Below are 27,556 nucleotides of genomic sequence, written 5' to 3'. Positions count from 1 at the left end.
AGCTTTTCTGTTGCCTCCTGATTGGTCTATAAGGCGGTGGAGGCGAGAGCTGGGGTAGAAAGAGCTGAAAGGCAGGACACGCACAGCCCCTCAGAGACCCACAGGCATCGGTGCTGCTGTCTTTCACAATGTGCCTCTTGGCTGTAGTCCTGGTCTACCTGCATGCTTCCACGGCTTGGGGTGAGTCATTCTGAAGTAGAAATAGCTGGGGGCACATTTGCAAACCCTTGTCCGGGGTCCAGGTAGGGGAGACGGGTGTAGGGCAAAGCTGTGACAGGTGCAGTTCCACAGAAACTGGTACCCTCTTGGCTGCACACGCTACATGTTGGGGGTGGGGGTGGAGGAGGGACCATCTGCTAACTTCATGCCTCGCAAATGAGGACTTTGAAGAACTCAGATTTTTTTCTCCTTGATTATTAGTCCAGATATGGCCAGATCGTTGAGAGTGGTTTAGCAGAATATGAATATCAGACTCTGAAGCCAGAGATCCTATGTTCCAATCCCACACAGCTCAGCACTTACTAGCTGTGTGTCCTTAGGCAAGGCACTGCATGCTTCTGTGCCTTGGTTTCCCCAGAAGCCAGGCAAAAAGAGTGGCACATTCCAACTCCACATCGATCAAGGTGGTTGTTTATAAGCCTCAGATAAATGGACGATGAGTGGCAGTGGTACTAAAATGGGGGTGACAACAGTACCTTCCTCGTGAGGTCGTTTTAAGAATAAAATGGGTTTGTTTTTTGTTTTTGTTTTTTCCTAAAGAGCATAGTGCCTGAGATGGAGACGGTGCGACAAAAGGCTCCACAAATAAAGGGGTTGTTTAAAAGCGTTGTGTATTAACAGAAATTATGAGGGAACTGCCACTGAAAACGTAGTTTGTTACTCCCAGTTCCCAAGAGGAAGGGGCCACGTCGCCATTGTGGGCCGCACAGTGAAGCACGGGGGCGGGGGGCTCAGAGGGAGGAGGGAGCAATTGTTGAGGAAAGCCTTTCGTAGCTGTGGGCCAGGAAGAGGTGAGACTAGGCAAACAGGTTTAAGATATGTAAACTAGCCAATTTCAAGGGCAGTTGTCGGGGAACTGGCACTGGGGTGACTGAGGAAAGATGGCAGTGGACCGGCATGTGAGAGCCTGGGAAAGAAGGTGGCAGAGGGTGAGGGCAAGTCGATGCCATTGTAGGAACTGGCCAGGTCTGGGAGGGGCAGAACCTCCAGGGTCAGCAGGGCTCCAAACGTCTGCCCGTGCATAAGAGCGCAGAAAATAAAGACGCAATGGATACAAGGGTGCAGCAAGGGACCTCAGAATGCGTCTGCGTCGTTTTATAGATGGAGAAATTGAGGCTCCGAGAGGGAAATGGACTTGCCCGAGGTCAACTGGAAAAGCGTGCTCTGGAGTCACTCTCTGGCTCCAGAATCCACAACCGCTGCCATGGCCGTCGGTGCCCTGACAGCCCCAGTCCCATCTGTATTTTATCTTCTTTCTGGTGCTGTGCGCTCTGAGGGGCCTGGAACCAGGTAGGAGGGCAGAGTGAGAAAAGGAATCAAATCCGAGCGTTCCCTGCCCGCCGGTCACCCCGGGCAAGGCCATCCCCTGTCCATCTTCAGCAGGTCTATCCTGGCTGCCTCCATCTCCTCAACAGTGAAACAGGCATATCAGTGCCCACCAAGCAAGGCTTTTGTGAAGGCTACTGAGCCGGACTGCACGTCTGATCCCTAGGAAGTGCTCAGTATATGAATATTACATATAACATAAGCGCAACTGCTGCTGTTACCACGGCTACTTCGGACTGTCGACCCAACCACCCACTTTTTTACCACTACCAATTGTGCCGTGCCCGTTATCTCTGTCAAAGGTTATCGCTGAGTTGATAGAAGCCAGGCCTTTAACAAGCCTGGTTTCTTCTCAGACTTTACCCTCCTCCCCCTCTCTGAAGCACTCAGCAGTCCTGGCACACTTCCTCCCCAGGCCGCCGTGATGCTCACCGCGCTCCACCACACGATGCTCCCCCACCCTGCTCTGACAGTTGGTTCTTAGTCTCGGCCGCAGGTTTCCCTGAGGTTTCTCTGCAGCTCTGGCTCTTCTCCCTCACACTGGCCCCCTCGATGACATCCCAGGTATCCATGGTTTGTACTTTCACCTTCGGGTAGATGATTCCACCCCGCCCCCTCCCCTGGCCTCCTCCAGTCTTGAGGAACCCACTCCCTCGGTGTCTTCTTACCCAGATATCTCCCCGACATTTCCACGGCACCTGTCGAAAACGGAGCAGCATCCCAAGTCAGCTCTGTGTCTTTGCCTTTCCCTCCCTTGTCCCCCACATCTGATCGGGGACCAAGCCCTTCAAAATTCTTTATAGACATCACTGTATTCACACACACGCACACGCACACGCACACGCACACGCGCACACACACATCCTTCAAATTATAAAAAGGAATCTGTTCCATGCGGGAAACTTGGAAAGCACAAAAACAAAAAGTCACCTGCAATCGCACCACCCCTTGACCTCTCGAAAGACGTGCTTCCAAAGTCCATCCCAATGTTAATGTTAATGAACAGCAACGATGACAAAGGAAAACAGCCTAAACGGCCACGGAATGGGATTGGCCACTAATGACGGAAGACACGGATACTGTTTTGTAACCTGCTTGTGCACGTGGTATCACCAGTGTCGCTGCGGGAGTCTTTTGTAAGACTCAGTCGAGATGGTTCTTTTTAATTCTGGCCACACGCTTTGAGGGAGATGTTGACCTTTTATCTGTATCCAAAGGGGAACAATTGGGAGGATGAGAGGCTAGAAGTCGTTTCCGAAGGGGAGTGCTTAAACCACCGAGGCTACCGGACAAGGGGGCCTGAGAATGACGGGCACGACCAGGTGCCTGCGGTCCAGGGTGGTCCGTGGCAGGGGGAACCAGGCCTGGTGCGGGAGCTGCAAGGAGGTGAATTTCAACTCACTGAGGGGCACCTGTCTGCTCCACCAGAACGGGGCAGATAGGAATCCGACTCCAGTCCCTCTCCCCTCTCAAGGACCCTGCTCAGAGCCATCGTGCCACGCTCCTATGCTCCAGAACTGTTCACTGCTGCTCGTTTACTCACTAAATAAAGCCCAAACCCCTCGCCTGCCCTGCGCGGCCCTGGCAGCCCTGAGCCCCTCTCATTCCGGGATTCTTTTCCACTCCCCATAGATGCCTCTGGCCCCAGGAGGCCATTCACTCTTCCTACGGCAGGTCCTGCATTTTGGTGTCTCAGAGCCTCACCTCGGCACATTCCCTTCTCTGCTTTGTACCTTTATACCGCCCCCCATTCCAGCTCTCCTGTCCAGTCCTCCCCTATTGCAAGTCGCAGCACCAAGGTTGCTGCCTCTGTGATGCTACCAGTCGGAAGGCCTTGCTCCCTGCCCTCCCTCCTGTGACACCTTAATAGTTCCTGTCTCGGGACACTGACCACTTTTGCCCCGGCAGTAGGGTCAGGTCCGTATGTGGCTCATTGTTCCTCCATGGCTCAGACCCCTGAGAAGAGGGGCTGCTTCTTGTTCATTCTTTCGTCCAGTGTGCAGCTCGGTGCCAGGAGCCCAATGGACCATTGTTTCTAGAAGCTTCTAAGAGTAGAAAACAAATGTCTTGTTTACTCCAAGCAGCTGTCCTGCTTGCATTTATTTTTTGCTGGATGCTGTTATACCTCCAACTCCAACAAGCTCCTTAGGAGAACTCTACGAGTTAGGAAGGATAGCTCACCTCATCTCTCTTTTACAGTAGTAGAAACTGAGGCCTATGAGTTGAGGCTACTCATTCAAGGTCCCATGCCAAGAGTGGCAAGACTCGCCTGGAATCCAGTTCAAACCTTTCACGGCTGACATGTCCTCCTTTTCTCTCCATGTCCACAGGGCACCTACGCTCACCACCTGTCGTGGACACCGTGCAGGGCAAAGTCCTGGGGAAGTATGTCAGCTTAGAAGGATTTGCACAGCCCTTGGCTGTTTTCCTGGGAGTCCCTTTTGCCAAGCCTCCCCTTGGGTCCCTGAGGTTTGCTCCTCCTCAGCCTGCGGAGCCGTGGAACCTGGTGAAGAACACCACCTCTTACCCTCCTGCGTAAGCCGGGAAGGGGTTCTGGGGGCTTAGCGGGGCGCTTTCTCAGTTCCCAGGTGTGTCTAGCTACCTAGTCACAGCAGAGCGACGGCTGGTGTGTCCCATTCATCCTCTTGTTCTCTTCCCTTCCTTTCTCCCTCCCTCCATCCCTCTCTCTCTCCTTCCCCTTTCCTTCCTTCCTTTTAAAAATAACATTCACTGTTTTTATTTCCTGATTGCAAATGTAATACATACTTATTACAGAGAAGTTAGGTAAGTAAAGGTAAGAAAATAACAATCATATGAATCCACAACCTAGAGAGAAGTGCTGTTCATATCTTAAATTCTGTTTTCCCCGTCTGTTATCTGTTGCATATTTTCTCCCTTAAAAATAGAATCACATCGTATAGAGAGTTTGGGTGCCTGCTTCGCCCGTTTGTAAGTAGCATATCATGAACAACATTCTGTGTCATTAAATGGCACAGACTGGCATTTAATAGCTGTCTGATGTTGAATATTGAACCTTAGTTTTTTTACAGTCTTTTATTTGGCATCACGATATTTTCGATAATATAAATGGCACTGCAATGAGGATCCTGTAGCTAAATATTTACACACATCTATGAATACTTTTGGGTAAGTGCCAATAATGACATTTCTAAGCCAAAGAGTATGAACTTTTAGTTAAATGTCCCTCTAGAAATGTTCCAACTACACACTTTCCATTAATATATGAAAACCTCCATTCGTTGAATCTATGGCAAAGCTTAGGGGTACTAAAAAATGTTTTTTGGCTGTTGGCGAGGCAGAGTAATTATTGACATTATCGATATCTTAAATGATTAATCATTCAGATATTTTAATTACTATTATCAATGCGATTAATAGTAATAATTGGTTTTATATAATTTTACTGTTCTGCACTTGAATACTAGTGACGTCAAACTTTGTTTCCCTTTTTTGACATTTGAATTTCTTCTTTTTATGAATATTATGCCTCTTGCTCCTGGCGGTCTGGGGGAAGTTGCCCAGGATGGAAATTAGGGCAGCGTCGTGGGCTCTGGCTCCGCCACTCGGCCGCTGTGTCACCCACTTCATGCCTCAGTTACCTTGCCTACAAGCCGGGGCGGGGAGGCCCCGCTCCTGGGAACATGGAGACGCAGAGATGTTGCTTACAATGTCCTTTGAAATATAAACACTGCGTAGTATGTGTCTCACTGGCTGTGTGAGCCTGGGCAGGTTCTTGAATCCCTCCGTGTCCCTGTTTTCTCGTCTCTAAAGTAGGCTTGATGCTAGAATCTGTGTCATGGGGCTGATTTGCGAGATGAATGAGTCAGCACATAAGGAGTCCCTAAAACAATGGTCAGCATGCTGGGAGGACTCAGGAAAGGCTGCCAATTATAATCTATGCTGGATCCTTAAGGTCTGTTACTAGGCTTGGGAGCGCTAATGATGGAATCTTAGCGTCAGGGCCGGAAGACCCATATGGAGACCACTCCCCTCATTTAGACTCATTCAGATCCAGGCCCAGAGCAGGGAAAGATTTCACCTCCGGTCACCCAACCAGTCAGTGGCCGAGGTGGTTCTGATGTTGCTTCACCCCTGACCTGTTGCAGGCCCCAGACGTCTGCCATCTGAGTGACTTCTCATGGTTTATGGAAGTCTCTCATGGACTAGGCCACCTGATTTACCTGGCGGAGGAACATGGTGGCCCTGTACCCAGCACGGGAGCCCAGCAGAGAGCTGGGCTGCCTCCAGGGCATGCAGGAACTGCCGTCTCCCAGGGGAGGTGGTGGATAGATGGCCTCATCTCACTGACCAGGTGCATCAGGATGGGGAGGCGTGCCAGGCCTTCTCACTACGTGGTGCTGGGGGGTCTTAGCGAGCCCCAGCCCCCAGCCCCCAGGTAGCCTCCTACCCTCTCCAGGGTCTTCAGTCAGTCTGGTAAGAGCAGCTTGGTGCAGGCCTGGAGCCGCCCCCCGACCAAGGCCCGGCCTGACCTTGGCAGACGGCTCCGGGCTTGGCTCATGAAGCTCAGGACTGCCTTCTCCCCACCCCTCCCAGGTGCTCTCAAGACATAAAGCTGAATCAAATGATCTCCAAGTTCTTTCTCAACACAAAGGAGATGTTGCCTGTCCAGAGTTCTGAAGACTGCCTTTACCTAAATATTTACACTCCCGCTGACCTGAGCAAGAAAAGCAGGCTGCCGGTAAGTGGAATGTGGAAAGCAGCAGGGCCGCGGAACCTTCTGGTACAGACTGGAGGGGGAAGGAGCAGCTTGGGGCAGGGCCATCACAGCCACCGAGGGCTGTTTCGGGGGCCCCGGGCTTCCCTTACCCACCACATGACCAGGCCACACGACCACAGGAAATAGTTTCTATACCTCAGTTTCCCCAGTGACAGACAGAGGGCCTCTGGGGGACTTTGCTGTACACTTGTAACCCACCGTCAATTTTTCTAAGTTCTCTCATGCTAGTAGAAGGACAAGAATGATTACTCCTAATTGCTAAATTACTCCTGGTTGCTAAGACACAATTACCTCTAAAGATGGACATGGAAGGAATCTTAGAGAGAAGCCAACAACCCAGCACTTTCTTTACAGATAGAGAAACTGAGGCCCAGGGGGGGGGGAGAGGTCATCCAGGAGGGCTGGCAGGACCAGAGCAAGAGTCTCTTGATCTTCAGACCCGCGCTCTGTGGCACAGACAGGGACAGGGAGCGTGTGTGTGGCCTTTCTCGACACACACAGATGGGGCTCTGACAACTTTCCGCGTCCCCTGGTGACTGAGGTGTGAAAGCAGCACCTGGAGTAATCCGAGAATCACTTTCCTTTGCCTTCAACCAAATACCTGGGACTTTCTCATAGCTAATTGCACTCCGTAATTGTCTTTGGCTAGGTTGCTGGCCCAGTAAGTTAGCATTTGCACAATAAATGAAAGCCCAGAGATGGGGCAGGCTTCCAGACTTGGGCTGGAGGGTGAGGCGGGCCTCCTGGACGCAGTTTCCAGAGTGGAGAGGGAGGGGTGCGGGCAGGGGTGAGAGAGCGTGTCCGTGAACCTGGGCCTAGAAGTAGCACTGCACAAACTTGCCTCAAAGAGGTGGGGACAAAGATTCGCTCACTTATCCGTTCGTTCTTCGATTGTATGCTCAGGGCCCTTATATCCATAGCTAGGCTTGGGGTTAGGAGAAAGGAATAACGCACAACCATTACCATGGGGCCCCTGCCTTCAAGCATCTTAGCATCTGGGCTGCACAGACAGACCAGCTTCTTCAGCAAATCACTGCTCACCAGCTTTGGTTCCGCCTTCCCTCGCAGGTGACAGAACTCTGTCCCTCTGCCCCGAGATAGGCAGGGATCAGAGGTGCAGGAAGAACAGGGGCTCTGGGAACCAAGAGGTGGGAGAACATCTGCTTATGGACACAGGCTCTGGAGTTGCAGAGTCTGGGTTCAAATCCTGGTTCTACCTTCTACTAGCTAAGAGACTGGCTGCTTCCTCAAAACGGGAACAGTGACGTGAGTATTCAGTGATGAATATCTCGGTGCCTGGTGCAGTACACAAGGCAGGCCCTCCCGACACCTTAGTTATTGTTGAGAGAAGGTCTGACTCTTAACCTGATGGCTGACCTACCGCGCTGTGGCCATTGGCTGCAGCGTCCTGGGTGTCTCAACACAGAGACTCTGGAGCCAGGCGCATGGGTTCAAGTCCTGCTTCCACCACTTATTACATAACTTGGCATCTGAGGTGCCTCAGTTTTCCTGCCTGTTAAATGGCACGATAGTAATTTCTACCTCATGGTTGGTTTACTTTCTGGTGCTTAGAACCCTGCTTGGCCCATGGGTTGTGTTCAGAGTTCTTTTATTTCTTCATTAACGAAATAATTACGATATTATTATTTCAACCACTTATTTCCCCGCAAAGTGAGGTCTTTAAATGCAAGAACCATTTATTATGAATCGTGTCCATACTCATCCTCGAGTCTTATTTGTAGAATTCTAAAGGTTATAAGATCATGTTCGTCAAATGATTGAACACTTCTTGGAAGAGGTAGCTTGTAGGCTGGGCTTCGAAGGGTGGATGAGATTTAGGGATGCAGAGGTGGGAGAGGGAAGAAATATTAGGAAAAGATGCCACATGTACGCTTGTTGAGATAATCATTCACACACACATGAGAAAAGTCTAACTCACTACACAAGAGGTAACTAAGGCGAAGCTGAAATTCAAGGGCTGCCGCAGGCAGAGTGTGCCGAGCTGGGTGAGGGGTCCAGATATGAGATGTTAGGAGTGCTGAGGAGTGGATGACACCCTTAGCTGTGGCTGTTCCCATGATGGTGTTCTCAGCATGATGAGCTTTGGGAGGAGGTGACCCTGGGGCTGGGGAGACAGGTAGGAGCAGCCAGGTACATTGAATGGGGTGGTGACCCTGGCCCTAGCTGGAAGAATGAGGAAGGAGAGTGACTGCCTGCTCCAACTTTGCTGGGGACTCACGGACTTTGAAGAATGGCCTTCCTGAGTCATGGTCAAGAGGTAGGTGACTAAGACAAACGATGTCCTGAGATCTTTCTGAGCTCTGCTTCCTATAACCAGGACGATCACTTCTTCCCTGGCCAGGTGATGGTGTGGATCCACGGAGGTGGTCTGTTGCTGGGCGAGGCATCAACCTATAATGGACTGGTCCTCGCTGCCTATGAAAACGTGGTAGTAGTGACCATTCAGTACCGCCTGGGCATCTGGGGATTCTTCAGGTGAGATGCTGGACTCACTGTGCATTGGCTCCCAGAGCGAGGGTGCTAGGACCCAGCTTTGGTCATGTCAGTCCTCAGGGGATCTCGGTTAGTTCCTCAGGAAGGCGCCCGAATCCTTTCATCGCTGAGCTCCACGTACCATCTCATTTCCTCTGCTCCTCATCGCGGCGCTGTTTCCTCTTCCTGTAACGCCTGTTCTACCTGGCAAACCCCTCTTCACCCTGTGAAGCCTGACACAAATGTCCCCTCTTCTGAAATACTCATTTCCTTTTTACCTGTAATGCCTGAGCACCTTACGCACCCCCGAAATGACACCTAGCAACACGATACTTACAGCAGCAGTTTATACGTCTCATCTCCTGTGGGAAAGTAAAGCAGGGGCAGACTCAGGGCGGAAGCGTGATGGCTGCTTCTGGGTGATGGGAGCTGGGAGGTTGTCAGAGCATCCGACCCCACAGACAACCATCCCCGGAGGAATATGAGATCACTCGCCCTATTTCCTTCTGCATATGGCACATGCATGAGTCAAGGCTAGAGTCTCCTCCATCGAGTCTGCATGAAGACAGGAACCAGGTGTTCTTAGGACAGAGTTTCTGGCAGGTTTCCTAATTGCACTGGCCCCAGGACCTCTGACCCCGAGAGGGCCGAGGGGCAGGCTTGGGGAGGGGTGGGCTTCTCACCCGGAAGACCTGTAGGGGTGGAGGAGGGTTATCCCAGGTGAGTCCTGTCCCAGGATATATCAGCTTCATTGAGACTCCTCACCTCTTTAGCCCCCTGCCCGTTTCTCCACTCCTCATTGCGATGAAGCTGCTCTGCTGACACCACCTTCCTCAACTCCCAGCTTCTCCTTTCCCCATACCAGGCGGGTCTCTACTCTGATCACACCACCGATGGCTCTGGTTGAGGTCACTGGTGACCCTCCAGCTCTTGGTCCAACCTTGGCAGCCCCACGCATGATCGCTCACACTTCTTTGAAATTTTTCCTTCTCTTGGCTCCTGGCCACTTCTTGCCTCGGACACTGCTCCCTCTTGGCCTTTTCAAAGGCCCCTCCTCCTCCCTGTCTTCAGGCTTCTGTGTGTATCTCCACTGGTTCCCCGAGTGATCTCGGGGGGCCACTTTCACAGCTCCCTAATTTTAGCCTTGACCTCTCCTTCTAAACCTAGAGACACATTACTAATGACCTACTGCTGTCTTTACGGGGTGTCACTTCACAGGGACGAACTTAATCCTCGACTCCCAGTGCCCCTCCCCTGGAAATACTCCTTTCTCCTAATGCCTCCTGCTCAACTGCTGGCAGCTCCGTCTTCTCGTTGCTCAACGTAAAAGCCCTGCAGTCAGTCTAGACCCTTCCCTTTGTCTCCCACCCCACCCATTATGCATCAGCAAATCTTCTGGACTCCACCTTTAAAACATATTCAGAATCCAACCACTTCTTGCCTCCTCTCTTCTATCCACCCTAATCAAAGCTCTCTGTGTTACTCACCTGGATTATGGTAATAATCACTTACTTTAATAACCCTTTTATACCATGTTCCACGCAATAGCTAGAGTGATCATTTGAGACAGACAGAACCATTTCTTCCCCGGCAGTGGCTTCTCACATTACTTACAATGACAGCGAAGGCTTTACCGAAGCCCACAGGACCCTCTTTAGTTGCTTGTCCTGTACTCACACTTTTTGATCACCAGGCCCCAGGGCCTTTGCACTTGCTGTTTCTGCTGCCTAGAATTCCCTAATTTGGATATTTACAGGGCTCATGAGTTCACTCATTCAAGTCTCTATTCAAGTACTGCTGCCTCAAAGAGGCCTTCCCAGGACAGCTGATCTGAAACGGCCCCACTGCCCCATCGCTGCCTTTTCTCTTACTGTTTTATTTTTCCTGAAAGCATTTTCACTATCTGGCATTAAATTCTATATTTATCTGTTTATTTATTCATGATCTGTAGTGTAAGCTCGGTGTAGTTAGAGATTTTGCCTATTTTGTTTTCAGATGTGTTTCTGCCTCTTAGAACAATGTTTGGTACGTAGTGTTTGGCTCAATAAGTAGATGCCAGATTAAGGAATCTAAAGCCCTAAACCAAACAATGTTTCAGGAATGGAAGGCAGGTGACAAACCCTGAGTCAGGGCTATGAAAGCTATGACTTATTCCAGAAGGCTCACCTAGAGCCCGCAGCCCAATCTGTGGTCCTGAGAACCCTGCCATGATGTCTCTGCTCCCATCCCCACCCTGTTCTCTTACAGCACGGGGGATGAACACAGCCCGGGGAACTGGGGTCACTTGGACCAGTTGGCTGCCCTGCGCTGGGTCCAGGAGAACATTGCCAACTTTGGAGGGAACCCTGGCTCTGTGACCATCTTTGGAGAGTCAGCAGGAGGCCAAAGTGTATCTGTTCTTGTAAGTGTTCCAAGCCCTAACGTGGCTGTTGTTGGGACCCGTTGGAGACCAGCTGATCTAATCATGGGCATCTTTATTAACAAGACCTGGATTCAAGGCTGATCTTACTCTGCACGGAATCAGATAGTGGAGGGTTCATAGCCAAATTCTCCTTGGCCCCCAGGAAGCTCAGCATCCTAGGGCCACAGTAATCTCCAGCCACAGCCTGCAACACTCCTCCTCTTCTAAATTAGTCAAGCTCTCTCTCTCTCTTTCTCTCTCCTTCCCAATCATTTTTATATTAGGACTCACCTCACTTCTCTTGGGAAGCAGGGGTGGGTATAAATTATGAATAAGAGGAGGCACTTATGAGAGGTGGGCAGTGTCATTGTTTGGCTTAAAGCCAGATCTACATGTCAGGAGGACATGAGCACTAAGAACGGGTCAGGGGCTCTTCTGAGGTGGGCTGGTGGTTTGTCCACTCCCAAGAGGGAGGACAGTAGTCTCTGGGAATGAAGGGTGGAGCTGGGCTGGAGAAAGTGGGTGAGAGAGAAGAGAGGAATTGGAAGGTAGGATGGGGTAGGGATGGGGCAGGGGATGCGGACACAGGCACAACCTGGAAAACCAAATTAGAAGGTGCGAGGAGTTGTAAGAAACCCTCGAGCTGCATCACAGTTGAGCAGAAGGTCAGCACTATTACTGTACTTTTTAAAAATACGTATTTTTTCCATTATAGCTGACATACAATATTAGTTTCAAGTACAACACAGTGATTTGACATTTATATAATTTACGAAGTGATCACCTTGATAAATCCAGTACCCATCTGATACCATACATAGTTATTACACTACTACTGACTATATTCCCCATGCTATGCTCTACATCCCCATAAGTATTTTGTATCCACCAATCTCTATTTCTTAACCTCCTGCCACACTTCACCCATCCCCCTAACCTCCCCATCCAGCAACCATCAAAAGGCTCTCTGCATCTGTAAGGTTGTTTCTGTTTTATTTGTTCATTTACTCAGTTCTCTAGAGTCCACATATAAGTGAAACCATATGACACTTGTCTTTCTCTGTCTGACTTACTCCACTCAGCACAACACCCTCTAGGTCCAACCATATTGTTGCAAAAGGCAAGATTTCATTTTTTTCTATGGCTGAGTAATATGCCATTATATATATGTATGTATATCTATATATCAGCTCTTCTTCATCCATTCATCCACTGATGGACATCCAGGTTGCCTCCATATCTTGGCTGTTGTAAACAATGCTGCATCGAATATTTATGGATGCACGTGTTGCTTCAAAGTAGTGTTTTGGGTTTCTTCAGCTAAATACCCAGAGGTGGGATTACAGGGTCCTACTTGGTCTCTTGTTATAGCCTTTGCTTTAAAGTCTATTTTGGCTGGTATAAGTATTGCTACACCATTTTTTTTTGTTTGTTTCCATTTTCATGAAATACCTTTTTCCATCTCTTTACTTTCAGTCCACGTGTCTTTCAATCTAAAGTGAGTCTTTGTAGGCAGCATATGTAAATGTTTTGTTTTCTTATCCATTTAGCCACCCTATGTCTCTTCCTTGCTCCTCAGTAGGAATCTACACAGCCAAGATATTCCTCCCAATTTTTAACTGCCACAGGCAGGTGTGGGACCAGCCCTGTTCATGTTTCTGCCCCTCCTACCAGTCTCGGAGTGGCTTCCTCTGTATGTCCTTAGTTATAAGATTTCTGTTTAGCTAGTCTTCAGGCAATTCTCAGTGATGGTTGTTCTGTAGTTTAGTTGTAATTTTGATGTGGTCATGAGAGGAGGCAAGCACTGCACTTACCTACTCCACCATCTTGACTGGAACAATTATTGTATTTTTAAAACATACTACATGTTTGCTTTCATAGTTTAATACTCAGAGGAAAATTTTTATAGTTTGCAAAGTGGAGAAAAAGGTAAAGTACCAATAAATTCAAAAATGAAAGGTCATCCGTAATTCCATTACTCTCCATATTCACTGTGGGCATTTTGATATGTATTTTTCTAGTCTTTTTCCATGACTTAATCACTCATTCACTCTATCTATCTATCTATCTATCTATCTATCTATCTATCTATCTATCATTACCTGTCACCTCTCTCTCTCCATTTAGGATTTTTTTAAACAAAAACTGTATTAACATCACAATACAACATAAATATTTCCCTAACTCTTAAGTACTCTTCCATAATTTTATTTTTTATAGTTGCATAATATTCCATGGTAAGAATGAAACGTAGCTTATTTATTCCATCTCATTATATTGGAACCTTGGGTAATGGCCAATCTTTTTCATTATAAACAGCATGAGCACTCTTAGAAAGTGTTGTGTGCTTCCATGATTGTTTTTCTTAGGATAAATTCTGAGTAAAAGAAATGCATAATCAGAACTGTGTCTTTAAAGGGTTGCTAGGAATTGCTCAGCTGCTTTTCTGGTACTTTTGATTGTTATAATCAGTGCTCTCTGCATAGTTCCTGTTCTGTCACTCACTCTGTGACCCTGGCTTCCTCCAGCTGAGGTCTTCTCCGAAAAACTGGGCCCTGGGCTCAGCCTGGGGAACAGGCCAGGCCAGGTGAGGACCTGGTATGTCCACTGAGCCCAGAGTCTCTAGGAGAACAGGCTAGGGCAGAGCTGTGGGTGGGGGTTGCTCTTGAAGACTCCCTCCCCATGAGCATAAACTCTATTCCTCTCTACTCTTGTCTCAGGTGATATCTCCCCTAGCCAAGAATCTCTTCCACCGGGCCATCTCTGAGAGTGGTGTGGTCCTCACTGCTGCTCTGAGCAAGAAGGACATGAAGACCTTAGCTCAGGTAGGTTGCACAGTGACAGCCCCCACGTGCTTTGCTCTACTCTCCTGGAGTCTTCAGGGGTCTTCCTTGCCGTGGTGTCCAGCTGACATGCTCAGAAAGTCACAGGAGAATAGCTGAGTGAAAGAGCAAGGAGACACCTCACCCACTCTCCCAGTTTTACTGCTGAGCAAACTGGGCCAGAAAGCAGAAGCAGCTTGCCAAGGTCAGTGAGTGATCAGGGCAGAGCTGGGGCTCAAGCTCACGACTCTGGACTGCCAGAACAGTGCACTATCCATTGACCATACTTTGCAAATTGTGCCAAGATGAGGTGCTGGGCCGGACAGTGGGGAGTGGACTGCCATTGTGTCTTATCTCTCTGCGAGTCTGAGTTCTGGTGAACTTGCAGCACGTGGGCTTGAAGTGGTTCCTCCCTGGGGGCTTTGCAACTGCAATGGAGTCCTGGAGAATTTCTTCATTGAGTCATTCATTCACTCAACAAATAATCTTGATATAACCAGACATCTAACAACCTTGCAAAGCTTCCATTCGATGGAGGAGATAGATGAATGGTTATATAAGCACACAATTATAAAATGTCAACTTTTGTCACAACGGAGTCCAAAAGGAGCACTTAGTCCAGGGTGGAGGGGGAGGTTATCAGGAAAGGCTTCCCAAAGAAAGTGATCCATAAGTTGAGAAAAGAATGATGAGCCATCATTTGTTTGGTGAGAAAAGAACATTCCAGGAAGAGGGAACAGCACGCACACTGTCCCATGGCAGGAGGAAGTATCTCAAGTGAGAGTGAATGACGACGCCGATGTGGCTAGAGCGGAACGTGCAGGGGGACCCGGAGTGAGCTGAAGGTGGGGACACTGGCAGAGGCCATGCTGCATAGGACCCTGGCGAGGGCTTCGTCTTTCTCTGGAGACTGGTAGGAAGCCAAGGAAGGGAGAGTAGCAGGGCAGCTCTGCTGAGGAATGCCCCTGGAATGGGGGTGTGGTGCTGCGGGAGCGCATTCGTGGAGAGGCGCAGGGAGCAGCCAGACTTTAAGGGCCTGCTAAGGAGGAGGAGAGGAGATGAAGACATGGAGAATTTTGAGAAGGTTTTTCAGAGCTCTTCGGTTGTAAACAACAGGAGCCCTCTTGACCGGGCTCCCATCAGGGAAGAGGAATTTATTTAAAGGAAACTGGTGGCAGAGATGGGGTTGGATTTCACTATTGAACAGAAACTAGAAATTGGCAGAATGAAGGGAATGTAAGACTTTGATTCTTGCTCTTGTGCGCTGTCCCCCACACCCGTCACCACCATCATTTTCTCTCAGTCCACGCCGAGCTAGATTCTGCGTCAGATACTCTACTCGGCTTTGGGAGCCCTTGCACGCTCTCCAGGTGGCACGGTGACCCTCTCCATTTCACCTTCCCCTCTGGCTGCGCTTTGCAATACTTGTCCAAGGCCACATGCTAGTAAGTGCAGAGTTGAGGTTTTGAAACCAAGCAGAGTTGGGTTCCATGCTCTTAAGCCTTCTTCATACTGCCCCTCTTTAGACATTCGGCTTGGAGATCACTTTGCCCATTTTAATAGAGTTGACGGAGATAGAGGTTATATAATTAGTGTGACTGAGACCTAAGAGCCACACTCGCTGACCTAGAGAATTTTCCTCTGCCCTCTACTGCCTTTGGACATTGAGGTTGAGATAGAACACCCACTTTTGATTGAGGAAAGGGACGTGGCTTTTTAATCCTGCTGTTGCCTATGATCTCTGCAGCGAATTGCTATCACTGCTGGGTGTAAAACCACCACTTCGGCTGTCATAGTGCAGTGCCTGCGCCAGAAGTCAGAGGAAGAGCTCATGGAGATAATGCTGGAGATGGTAGGTGCCCCAATTCTCGTGGCTACACGAGCCCCTCGCCCTGTAAACTTGGCCCCAGGCATCATTTAAGCTGACCCTTTACCTTCAAAAAACTACTTGGGGGCAGTATCTCGCCTCCCTGAAGCAATATCACCCCTGGATCTAAATGGAGAATTTCTTTCTTTCTTTTTATTATGAAATATCTCAAATGATAGCAAAGTCAAAAACTAACATAATGAACATTAGTGTAATAATCCCCCAGCTCTGTCTAAACACTATTTTGTCATTTTGTTTTCAGACATATTTTTAAGAAATTAAACATTATTCCCAGAGGTAACTACCACGCTGAATTTGGGGAATGGAGATATTAAAAAAAAATTTTTTTTCAGAAAGGTCGTCAAAATTTATCTTGGTTAATTTAGAAATGATCAGTATAACCCAGTGGTGGCGCAGTTTTCTAGATTTTCTGAGACTCTGCCTCAACTGTGATTCTGAGATAACCGTACGTCCACCCATTCATCCATCCAACCGTCCATTCATCATCTTATTATTATATCCATCTATCCATCCACAAAAACATCCAATTCATTAATATCCTTTCACTAATCTAATATCAAGCCATCCATAACTTTTATTTATCTATTATCAATCATTCATGCATCGTCTAGCCATTATATATCTTTACTCCATCATCCATCCTTCTAAAATCAGTGATCCATCATCAATATGCTAGTTATCACCCATCTATCCACTTATCCACCTAATTCACCCATACCCCATATGTTGACCAAATCTAGCCATCCATCCATTTATCCATCCATCCATCCATCCATTATAAGTGTACAGGGGCAGGTACAGGGAGAGCGATGCAGACATGAATTGGATATAGTCTCTACTCACAAGGAACCATCTAAAGAGAAACACACCTTTATACTTGGTGGACTAAGTGTGGTGGGAGCACAGAGAAGGGGAGCATGCATTGTAGTCCGCAGGGATGCATCACAGAGAAGGTAACATTTGAGGATTGATGCATGGCTATGGCACAGGTCACCATGGAGATACGATAGCAGGACAGACAGTCAGAGAATACAGGGAATACAGCGTGCAGAGCCATGGGAACTATTACCTTCTTTGCTGGGAGGGGGTGAATGTGAGCCCAGAAGTAATCTGAGTTCCTGGATTCTCTGTCTGGACCCTGGGCCCCTGAAGATATTGCTGGTCCCCCAGGTACAGGCCTCTAGCACTGGACTTGGCTCTGTTCCCATGGGCTGAGTGCAAGGTGGCCTTGGGGCTTGGGTCCTGGTTTCTAAGGCTCAAATAAGGTGACTAATGTAGTCAAAGAATTAAAATACAACTGTTTTCTGATGCCTAGAAAGAGGCAAATTTATTCCATGTGGCATAAGAGGACCCAGCTTATAAGGGGGAACCCAGAGAACCTCAGAGCCATGTTTCCCTTCTGAGATTTTCTGAGATCATGTGGAAGTCTTTCCATGATTATCTGCTCTGCCCTACACATCCCCCACACACGCACACACACACGTGCGCACACACATGCACACGCGCACACATGCAAACACGCACATACACACACGCACACACGCACACACATGTGCGCACATGCAAGCAAGCACACACATGCACACGCGCGTGCACACGCATGCACACACGCACACGTGCGCGCGCACACACACGCACACACACACACAGCCATAGAGCTACAACCCATAATAGGGGACTCTACCTATTGGTCATTTTCTGCCTACTGGTCAGACTAGTTAGCCATAGTGTTAACATTACAATCAGTGCAATCTTGGTGAGTATACAGCAAAGAAAAGTGTGGGTGTGGGGTGAATTTTAGTGAGCTTGTATGAGACTGGACTTTCTAATGCAAGATGAGAAAACTTTTCAAATTGCCTTAATCAGAAAAAGAAATGTATTGTAACAGAATCTTCAGATAAATGAAAAGTTCAAGAGTACATACATGTCTTCAGGCATGGCTGGACCCAGATACACATATATTATTAAGACTCTGTGCTTAGCCCTCAACTTTTTACCTCCTAGGCTGGCTTCAGTCTCAGGCAGGTTTGTCCCCTGGGGAGGTCAAAGACAACAACAGCACTTAGACATATATCCTATCTACTTAGGAACCCTCTTTACCAGCAATTTCAGCAAAAGTTTTGTGGTAAACACCATTGGCCTGACGTGGGCATGTGCCCATCTGTGAACTAATTTCTTTGGTCAGGAAGAGGGGATACCAGTCGTGTGTGTGTGTGTGTGTGTGTGTGTGTGTGTATCCCGGGCATATATATGCCTGGGCTCATGGAGTGAGAATGGGGAAGAGGGAGGTCTCCCAAAGGAAAATTGGGGTGCTGCTGCCTGAGGGAACAAGAAGAGGAAATGGACGGAGGGCAGGGCAGGCACAAACAACAAACATCCTCTCCAGAGCTCCCCTCCTCCACCCCACACCTGCAGCCCGTGCTCGTGCCCAGGGGACCCAATCTCCTGCCTACTTCCTCTTGGTCCCGCCAAGGTGGCACCGGGAGGCACAACCTGAGACCTTTGGCACGCACATCACGAAGATCAGCTTTTCTTCCAGAAAGCCTTCTCACACATATCCCTTTGTTTTCACAGAATTTTTTTCATCTTGATTTATTTGGAGATCCCAAAGAGGTAAGGACCTTTATTTCCTTGATTACAAGTTTTAAATCTTGACAATGTTAAAGTCCAGTTAAGTACGAATAAAAGAGTTCTCCCTTGTAGACTCCTGCTAACTCCCTGTGATTGCTGAGGCCCAGAGAGGGGCAGTAACTTGCCTGGGTAACGCAGCCAGGAGAACCAGCCGTAGGACTGGAACCCGTTCCCATGACTCCCAGTCCAGTGCTCTCAGTCATCAGCTCTGGGTCCCCTGGGCCCAGCCTATTCCCCTTTTTGGTTATATTTCCTGCTTCTAAAAGTGCTCCAGTGGGAGAAGGCTGTACTGGCGACTTGCAGCATGGGGCGGTGGAGGGGCCTGGATGAGGGTTCTTCAGGAGCCTTCACTGAGGGTCGATTAGCTGTGCGAGCTGCACCGTGGGCAGGACTGTCAGGAAGGGAGTGAAGAACCTCAGGCTCGAGGACACCACCCGCTCCCAGCCATGCAGGAAACGCCAACGGCGCCCTCTCCAACTCCTTCCTCTTCTCCTCCCACCTTCCGAAGCATCGGCAGGTTCTGACGACATGACCTCTGCAACATCTCACAATCCTGTCCCCTCTGCTCTCTCCCAGGGGGCAGTAGGGCTTACCTTAGAAGGTATTGCATGGATTAAATGAGATTCACTGAGTCATCATCCAGCAAACATTTAATTAGCACTCACTATGTGCCAGGACTCGATTTTCGAGCTGGGGGACACACCAGGGAAGCAGGCAAAGCAGATACAAGCCCCTGCCCTCTCGGAGTGAGGGGAGATTACAAGAAACAGACACATAAAAAACGGAGCATGATTGATGAGGGTCAGTATTATGGAGGAAAAGAAAGTGGGAAACAGGCACGGAGTTTGCCAGTGGTTTGAATTTACATAGTGGGGGTCAGGGAATGGCTCAATGAGAGGGCGACGTGGGAGCCAAGTTCTGCAGGAGAGAGGAGGAAGCCAGCAGTCGGAGAAACTGGAGGGAGAGTGTTCTAGGCAGAGGGAGCAGCAACCCCAAATCCCTGAGGCCGGAGGAGAGGGCGTGAGGGGAGAGGACGGGCTCGAAGCTGGCAAGGGAACGGGAGCGGGGGTCACTTAAAGGACTTGAATTTCGATACCGAGTGGCATGGGCTGTGTTGGGAGGTTTTCGAACAGAGGAGTCATGAGACCTTCGTTTTTACGAAAGAGCTCTTTGACTGCGATGTTGAAACCGACAGTAGAGAAAGGGCCACACAGACTCAGGGACACGAGCTGTGTCCCCAGGCAGCGGATCATGGCAGCTTGGATGGGCCGCGGCAGAGGGGATGGCCAGGGGGGCTTGGTGTCTGGATATTTTTTAAGGAGCAGCCAACAAGATTTGCTAATGGACAGGCTGTGGGGCTTAAGACGAGCAGAAGGGGTGGCACAGGCCCCTGGCTTTCTGGACCCGAGCAAGGTAACGTCCACATAGGGCAGCCACTTGCACCCGCTCTGGACAGGGACAGTTACTGCTGTTCTCACCGCTGCTGGCGTCAGTCAGCACCCCCACTGGACGCTGCCAGACCTGCCGGGGCCTCTGTCTCTCTCCGGAACTTTTTTGGGAGGTGTTGTGGGGGTGCGGGGGGGGAGTTCAAATGTTTTTAAATTTTTAAATTTTAATTAGTTTCAAGTATACAGTACGTTGGTTAGACATTTATATAGTTTATGAAACGACCCCCTTAACTGCTCCTTCCCTCCTCTGGCTTTGCTCCGTTCACCTCTGCTCTCTGTCCCCACTGCCGTGGCTCGCGATGCTGCAGGAATCACTCCGATCATCGCAGGCCAGGGCACGCCGGCTTCTCACAGCACAGATCCCCCTGTCTCCGGGAATTTACCTCTTCAAGGCGTGTCTGAGTGCTCGCTCCGTGCCGGGCATTGTACAAGCCCGGACCGCAGCCGCTTGACCTCGCTGGTGCCCCAGGCCATCCCTCCCTGCATGGGACACGGGGGCCCCTCTGTCCCTCTGCTCCTGCTGGTCCCACAACTTAGCAGTCCCTGCGCCTGCTCATCCCCCAGAACCCGCTGCCCATGCCGGGCCTCACTGTGGGGTGCCCTATGTCCTCCTTCCAGAATGAGCTGCTCCGCTCCCCCAGCTTGGGCCGTGCCTTTCAGAGAGGGCGGTGGTCACGCCCCTATCTTCCTCCCCTGCCGCCAGCCGCGTTGGATTAGGATCTGGGCCCTCGTTCTGTTGGGTCAGGTTCACTTGCCAGAACTTCTGGCAGCCAGCCAGAACGGGCGCCTCATCCATCGGCCTTCGCAGAGCAGATGCAGGTCCTGGGAGCCACAGGGTCTCCAAGCCTGGATTGTCTAGGCCCGCCTGCCACCCAGGGAGAGTGAACAGCACAGGAGGCCGGCATTTGTGTGCAGGATCTGTGACGGCGCTGCCGATGAGTACTCTCTAGTGTCCGTCAAGTCCCTTCTGCGTACCAAGGACCGTGTGGAGCATTCTGCACGTGTCCGGTCATTTAATCCCCACACCAACCCATCTTGTAGATGAGGAAACTGAGGCACGAACAGGTGAAATTACTTTCCCAAGTTACCAGCTAGTAAGTGGCAGAGCCAAGTTTCATGTCCCGATCTGTGACCAAAGGCTGGCAGGACCTCCCCCTGTATTTCCCTTGGGAGCCGGGACTCGGTATTCGCTAATTCAGAATTCATAGTGACTTTATAGGACTTAACTCCTGTGGATGATGAGAATCGACTGTAGAAAAATACATATAAAGATACATACGCTTCACATTGAAATATATGTAAAATATATTTTTTATGTTTTGTATGAAATAGAAATATTAATATAAAATAAATTTTACATTATATATTTTTATATATTTCAATTTGAGTGAGATTTTTTTCTTCCATCACTTTCCCACTGCTAGTCTTTTGGGGACTAGATCTGCCCCCTGGGGTCATGCACTTAGCCCCTCTGTTAGGACCCCGAGTCCTGTGGCCACTGCCACACAGGTCTGCGGTGCTGGCCTCATGCTCAGACAGGCCGAAAGGAGGTCGTGAGTGTGACCTCGAGAGAGGGAGCACACACGTCATTGTGCCCTCTCCACCAGAGCCACCCCTTCCTGTACACTGTGGTTGATGGCGTGGTGCTTCCAAAGATGCCTGAAGAGATGCTGGCTGAAAAGAAACTCAACCCCGTCCCATATCTCCTCGGAATCAACAAGAATGAGTTTGGCTGGATCCTTCCGCTGGTGAGAATGTGCGAGCCTCTTGGACGTGCCTCCCCCGCCTGTCACACCACCCCCCACCTCTGCTCTCAGGATCTCCTTCTCCAGATCCCAGTCTGGGGCCAGGACAGCTGTCCCCTTTGCACAAGTTTCAATTTTCACTCCTTGAGTGAAATGGATATAAGTCCATTTGATTTACTGATTTTTCCTAGCCCATCAACAACCTTGCCAAGTTGACTTCCAGCCTGCATTGGTTTGGTTGGTTGGTTGTTGGTCAGGTTCAATGTCAGTGATTCACAAATGCGAAACCATTGTTTTAACAGCTAATGGGCTACCCGATCTCTGAAGGCAAGATGGACGAGGAGATGGCCACGCTGCTCTTGTCGAAGTCCTACCCCCTCACAGTAAGGGTCTAGGGAATCCCCAGAACTGGCTGAGACCCAAGGAGGGGCAGGGGATTCCCCCAAATCACAGAGCAGTTAGATGGCAGAATAAAGACTGCAGCCAGAGGGTTTTGTCCCCACTTTTTCCCTTTCCCGCTTGGCCACGGGGGGAGGAGAGGGGTGTGCGCAGGACTCGAGAGGTTCGCCATCAACGTGTGCCTTTCTCACCGGCCACTTCCACTCCCGATCTGTTTCAGAACATTCCCGAGGAACTGGCACCAATGGTCGTTGAGAAGTATTTGGGAAGGACAGACGACCCTGTTGCAAAGAAAGACCTGTTCCTAGATTTGTTAGGAGATGCAGTATTTGTTTTTCCGTGTGTGACCGTGGCCCGTCACCACAGAGGTGAGCCTCAGAGGTTGGACAGGAAACAACACCAACCCCGCTGTCGTCCGTCCTGCCCACCCCTCAGGATAGACACGTGTGTGGAAACTGCGAGAGGTTGGGCTTCCTAGGCCGGTCCCATATGGCCTGAGGCAGGGCCCCGTCCCAGTTTGGTTTCAGCCAGAAGCAGACTCTGAGCAAAGGATCCAAATGCAACTATTTTATTTGAAGATGGTCCCAGAAAACACCAGCAGAGGGGCGGAGAAGTGACATGGGAAGGAGAGGGAAGTGGCAAGTATCTCTTGCGGGCAGCTAGAGCTGAGGAGCTCTGAGGGAGAAGCAGAGGACCTGTCTTAGAGTTATCCTGAGCAGCAGGGGAGCCAGGGTATTTACCCTCCAACTCTACAAGGCATTGGTCGGAGGCTATTCCCAAGGGCTTGTTAGTTCCCTAGAGCCCTGAGCTCCTCCCAGATGCGCAGAGTGGTCCCTGGAGGCCGGAGACCTCAGGCAAAAGAGCTGCTGATGCTGGAGGCAGAAGACGGGCCTCCGTAGGGGGCGTGGCGAGAGCAGACTGCACCTGCCTCAGGCGCTTCTCACCTGAGGTTACGTGGTTCATGGGGCTAGAGGGCTAATCGTGGAAGGCAGGTTCCGGGAAGGTTTCTAAGGTTAGAGCTGGCTATAAACGAGTTTGTTACCCAGTGGAGCTGGGGAAAGAGAGACACCAAACGTAGGATCTGCAAGGTTGTCCGGGTCCAAGAAAGGGGTGAGCAGTGGGAGGTGTGAGGACAGGCAGTCCAGCAAATGTCCGTGTCTGTGGCTGGCTTTTGTCCATCCCTGAGTGTGCCGGGTCTCCCACGGGACCTTCCGACATTGACCCAAGGCTGTGTGGGTGGTGTGTGAGGTCAGGGCTGGATGAGCTCACCTAAAAGGCAGGTGTCCCTTCTGGTCCTCCCTCTTCCAGGAGTACCCCTCGCCTGGTCTGCAAAGCCCAGGTTTCCAAGCGTCTGGCACAGTGCTGTGTATTCCAGTTACCACTTCCTCTTCGGGGGCCCCACGTGTTCCCTCGTGAACTCAGTCTCGCCTCTCGCCGTGTTTCTGATCTGCGGTGCCCCCTTCTGTGCTATTTGCCGCTCCCAGCCATACTGGACTTGTGCGTTTTATATGACATTTCATAACTCTGAGTTCAAGGTCTTTTTTGCCAGGATTACACAGATTTTATCAACATTATTTTTTTTCATTTTTGGATTTGTCTCACTTTTTGATAAAAAAAAAAAAAACTTTTCTGAATATAAGATTCATATCTTAGAATTGCAGAAAGTTTTAAAAATAAAGGAACACATAAAGAAACTAGGTATCACTCATAATTCCTTCACCTAGAAGTATCTGCTCTAAATTTTGATCTATTTTCTTCTAGTACACTTTCCATGTCTTACATATAATTTAAAAATTAATTTTATATTGATTTTGTTCATAGAAACTATGTTATGGGCATTTCCTCAATGTCAATAAAAATTCACCCAAAACACCCATTATTTCATGGATTAAATTTAATTTAGTATCTCTCTAATTTTAGGGTTTAATTTAGTATTTTTAAGCTGGCCGCTTATATTTTGATGCTACAAAAAACATTTTGCTCAGCCTTAATGTGTATAAATCTTTAACCAAGGCCCTAATAATTTTCTTAGGATCGCTTATTAGAAACGAAAAAAGTAATCTGGGCCACAAGAGCATTTTAAATTTCTTGATAAAGACTGCGAGATCGGTTTCCAGTGTATAAGAGTGTGGATTTTTTAACTCTCGCACTTGGTATACTAAGATAAAAAGTAAAAATAACGTTGCCAGTTTCATAGCCTTTCCTCACCAAAAAAAAAAATAAAACCGGAACATCGCACTATTATAATTTGCATATTTTTATGACTATCTCTCTCCTTCTCTCTGCTTCTCTTCTTGTTCCTAATTATTGTCCAGATCTGGGCCCTACTTTCCTTTGAAGACTTGTGATGTGTCTGTAGAAATTTTACACATCTTAGTGGTTTAAGGCAGAAGTGATAACGGCAGCAACAACAACGACATTATCTTTCGGGCAGCATCCTGCCCAAGACAAGTTCTCTCATTCACAAAAGATCTTTCCTTTATGGCTGGGCTCGCTCGGAGTTCCTTTCTAAAACTTCTGAGTGGCTGAGGCAAGGTTTAACCCCCACCTTTCAGTGAATTCTACTTGACCTGGAAGGAGTTGTTTAACAAAGGGCTTATAGAACCCAGAGGACTGCTTTTCCCTCCTGCACACCTCCTGTTGGCCCAAGGGTGCAATGGTGGGGGGTGAGGGAGGCAATTAAATTATTTTACGTCCTCCAGTTGGGATGGCATATGTCACAAAACTATTTTGTGGATAAATATTTAATGATGTTAAGAAATGATTATAGTCATTACAAGATAACATACAATATTATCTCAATTTTATTTACGTGCAAGGGATATGTGCTAAAATATGAACCGTGGCTTCTCTGGTAAGATGATAAGTGATTTTTTTTGCTCCTTTTCCTTTTTTCTGCAGGTATGGTTCAGAGGACTGAAAAGTAGTCTGTTATCAATGAAATGCAGTAAACTGTGTGTATACAGATGGTCTTGTATGAATGCATTGGTAGGCAAAGGGGTTTGTGCGAATTGACCCAGTGGCCCTATAATGATAGTTATTTTGAATGGATTTACCCAAGGTTTCCACATTCATCCATCCATCCATCCATCCATCCATTCGGTCTTCATGCATGCCTCCATCGAACAAATCCCCGGCTCGAATCCAGTTCCACCAGCTCTTCACCCCTGAGCATAGCGCAGAACTCGTCAGAAACTCTTTCCCTATTCCCAGGGCTTCCCTGCGGGGCTGCGCGGGACTCAGCACCGCGGCCCGTGGCTATTAATATTGTTGTTGTGTACTCTGGTCCCAGGTGTGACACTAGTTGCCTGCATGCTCATGGCCCCGGAGACCTCGATACCACCCAGGTATGCATCTAGTAACAGGAACTGTGCGTGAATCGTGTCTTCTCAGATGCTGGAGCCCCCACCTATGTGTATGAGTTTCAGCATCGCTCAAGCTTCTCATCAGTCCTGAAACCCAAGACGTTGATCGCAGACCACGGGGACGAGATCTTCTTTGTCTTTGGGGTCCCGCTTTTAAAAGGTGATGGCCCTTTGGTGACTACAAGCTTGGACTTAGGAGATCTGGGGTCAAGGCTCGGTTTGGTGGCTTTGGGCAAGTCCTCCTTCTCTACAGCTCTTAGTTTCCCGAATTTGCCACAACAGGTTTAACTACAAAGGTGCCCACCTCTCTCTTGCTCTGACATGCACGATGGAGAATGGTGCATGCATGCACCCTCATCCCTGGTCTGAGAATCTGGACCTGGGCACTGATAAGACAGGTGGTAGGTCACCTGCAGGGCCCTGCTCAAGGGCTAAAGTGCCACCGGCCACTTCCCACTCACAAGAGCATACCAGAGTGTAAGAGTAAGGTCAGGGTTGGTACCAACGTTGAATCAGGGCTAAGCTGTGGCCGTCTGTCTATTCAACCATCCATCTGCCTGTCATCTATCTATCATTATCTATTATCTATATCTATCTATCTATTTATCATTTATCATTCACCTATCATCTATTTATCTATCATCTATCTATCATCTATCCATCTATCTAAACTCTTATCTTTTAAAATATTTTCAGGAATATGATCTTTCAAAGAAAACCTTTCACAAATGTCTTCAATACCTTAATGATCAGCAGTTATAGATGACTCGTGCGTGACCCACCTCAGCGCTGTTTGGGACACTCCAGTGCCTCTGGCCATTTCTTGGTTAGGAGATGCCATAGAATCATTGAGGCTGGTTTTCAGAGTCTATGAAAATGGGTGTGGGTGAAAGAGATGGAGAACAGACACAAAGGGGGGCCCTCCTGGGAAGTGGGGTGGCTGTAGCGGAGACCCTGAGGTGTTGGCATTGCAACCCTGAAGGGTGAGGCTGGGGTGGGTGGGCGCCGGAGACAAAGGCATCTGGCTTATGTGTTGACCACAGCCCATCGCTGAGTCCTGTATCAGCAGCTCTCCAGCTTAGAGTGCACATATATTACCCAGGATCTTCTTAAAATGCAGATTTAACTCAGTAGGTCCGGAATAAGGGCTCAGATTTTGAATCTCTAACGAGCTCTCAAGAGATGTGGCAGCTGCTGGCCCAGGAACACGCTTTGAGTAGCAACGGCTTTTTCTCTTCTTCCCTCCAGGGACCAACTCAGAAGAGATCAAACTCAGCAAGATGATGATGAAATTCTGGGCCAACTTTGCTCGGAATGGGTGAGCAAAGATGGAGCAGGCTTGGAGAGGGGCAGGGCGTATCTGTTGGGGAGGGGTAGCTCCTAACACTTGGTGGTCAGACGCCTGGCCCTGAGACCTCTGGCATGACAGCTCCCTACAAATGGGCAGGCTGTCCAGGAGACGGTGAGCACCCCGCCTCTGGAGGCATACGAACCTTTTGGCAGAGATGAAGCTGGGGGACCACTGCATATCTCAGAGAATTGTTGAGGCCACATCATCACTTTGGAGCATTTCCATTTGATTTTCCTATTCCCAGGAACCCCAATGGGGAGGGGCTGCCCCACTGGCCAGCATATGACCAGCAGGAAAAGTACCTGCAGTTCGGCATCCCCACCCAGGAGGCCCAGAAGCTGAAAGACAAGAAAATGGCTTTCTGGACCGAGCTCTACAGCAAGGAAGCAGCCAAGAAGCCACCGCAAACAGAACACGTCGAGTTATGAATGGGTGGCCCAGGCAGCCTTGAAGATCGGGGGGAGTGTAGGGATAATTCAACAAGTGTTCACAGGCCAAAGAGGTGTCTTACTGTGGAGGCTGGCGGATTGTCAGGTGGGAGTGGCCTCGATTTTTAAAATAAAGTCAGTGTCTGTGTCTCGGGCTGGAGACTTATCCGTCCTCCTCAGAGCGGGAAGGAGGAAGAGCAGGGGTTCTGAGGGCAGGAGGGTGTGGCCGATGGGTGGCTGCACTGTCGTTCACACAGGGATTCTCTCTTCAGCGGTGTGAC

The 27,556-nt window shown here is 49.2% G+C and overlaps 1 protein-coding gene and 1 long non-coding RNA gene across 2 annotated transcripts; one reads left to right on the top strand and one right to left on the bottom strand.

Moving 5' to 3' along the window:
• CES1 (carboxylesterase 1) lies at positions 1-27,429 on the top strand. The gene is made up of 14 exons (XM_039880913.1): positions 1-180; positions 3,876-4,080; positions 6,121-6,265; positions 8,667-8,800; positions 11,045-11,198; positions 13,919-14,023; positions 15,768-15,872; positions 18,483-18,521; positions 21,595-21,735; positions 22,035-22,115; positions 22,352-22,499; positions 25,525-25,656; positions 26,745-26,814; positions 27,092-27,429. The coding sequence occupies exons 1-14, from the start codon at positions 129-131 to the stop codon at positions 27,273-27,275; spliced, it is 1,695 nt and encodes a 564-aa protein (XP_039736847.1). The 5' UTR covers positions 1-128; the 3' UTR covers positions 27,276-27,429.
• LOC120617298 (uncharacterized) lies at positions 763-2,401 on the bottom strand. The gene is made up of 2 exons (XR_005656882.1): positions 2,214-2,401; positions 763-1,499 (listed from the first exon to the last, which is right to left on the bottom strand). It is a non-coding gene; the product is annotated as an uncharacterized LOC120617298 (long non-coding RNA).
• Positions 27,430-27,556: the final 127 nt, after the last annotated feature.

Source organism: Pteropus medius, unplaced genomic scaffold (assembly GCF_902729225.1).
Source record: "Pteropus medius unplaced genomic scaffold, Ma_sr-lr_union100, whole genome shotgun sequence".
Taxonomy (NCBI): Eukaryota; Metazoa; Chordata; class Mammalia; order Chiroptera; family Pteropodidae; genus Pteropus; species Pteropus medius.
Note: the sequence above shows the minus strand (reverse complement) of the source record. Positions and strands in the feature narration are given on the sequence as shown.

Coding starts and splice junctions, on each gene's coding strand:
- CES1 (XM_039880913.1), top strand. CDS start 129: ATGTGCCTCTTGGCTGTAGTCCTGGTCTACCTGCATGCTTCCACGGCT. Junction 15,873..18,482: donor TGGAGATAATGCTGGAGATG/GTAGGTGCCCCA, acceptor TTGTTTTCACAG/AATTTTTTTCATCTTGATTT. Junction 22,116..22,351: donor CGAAGTCCTACCCCCTCACA/GTAAGGGTCTAG, acceptor GATCTGTTTCAG/AACATTCCCGAGGAACTGGC.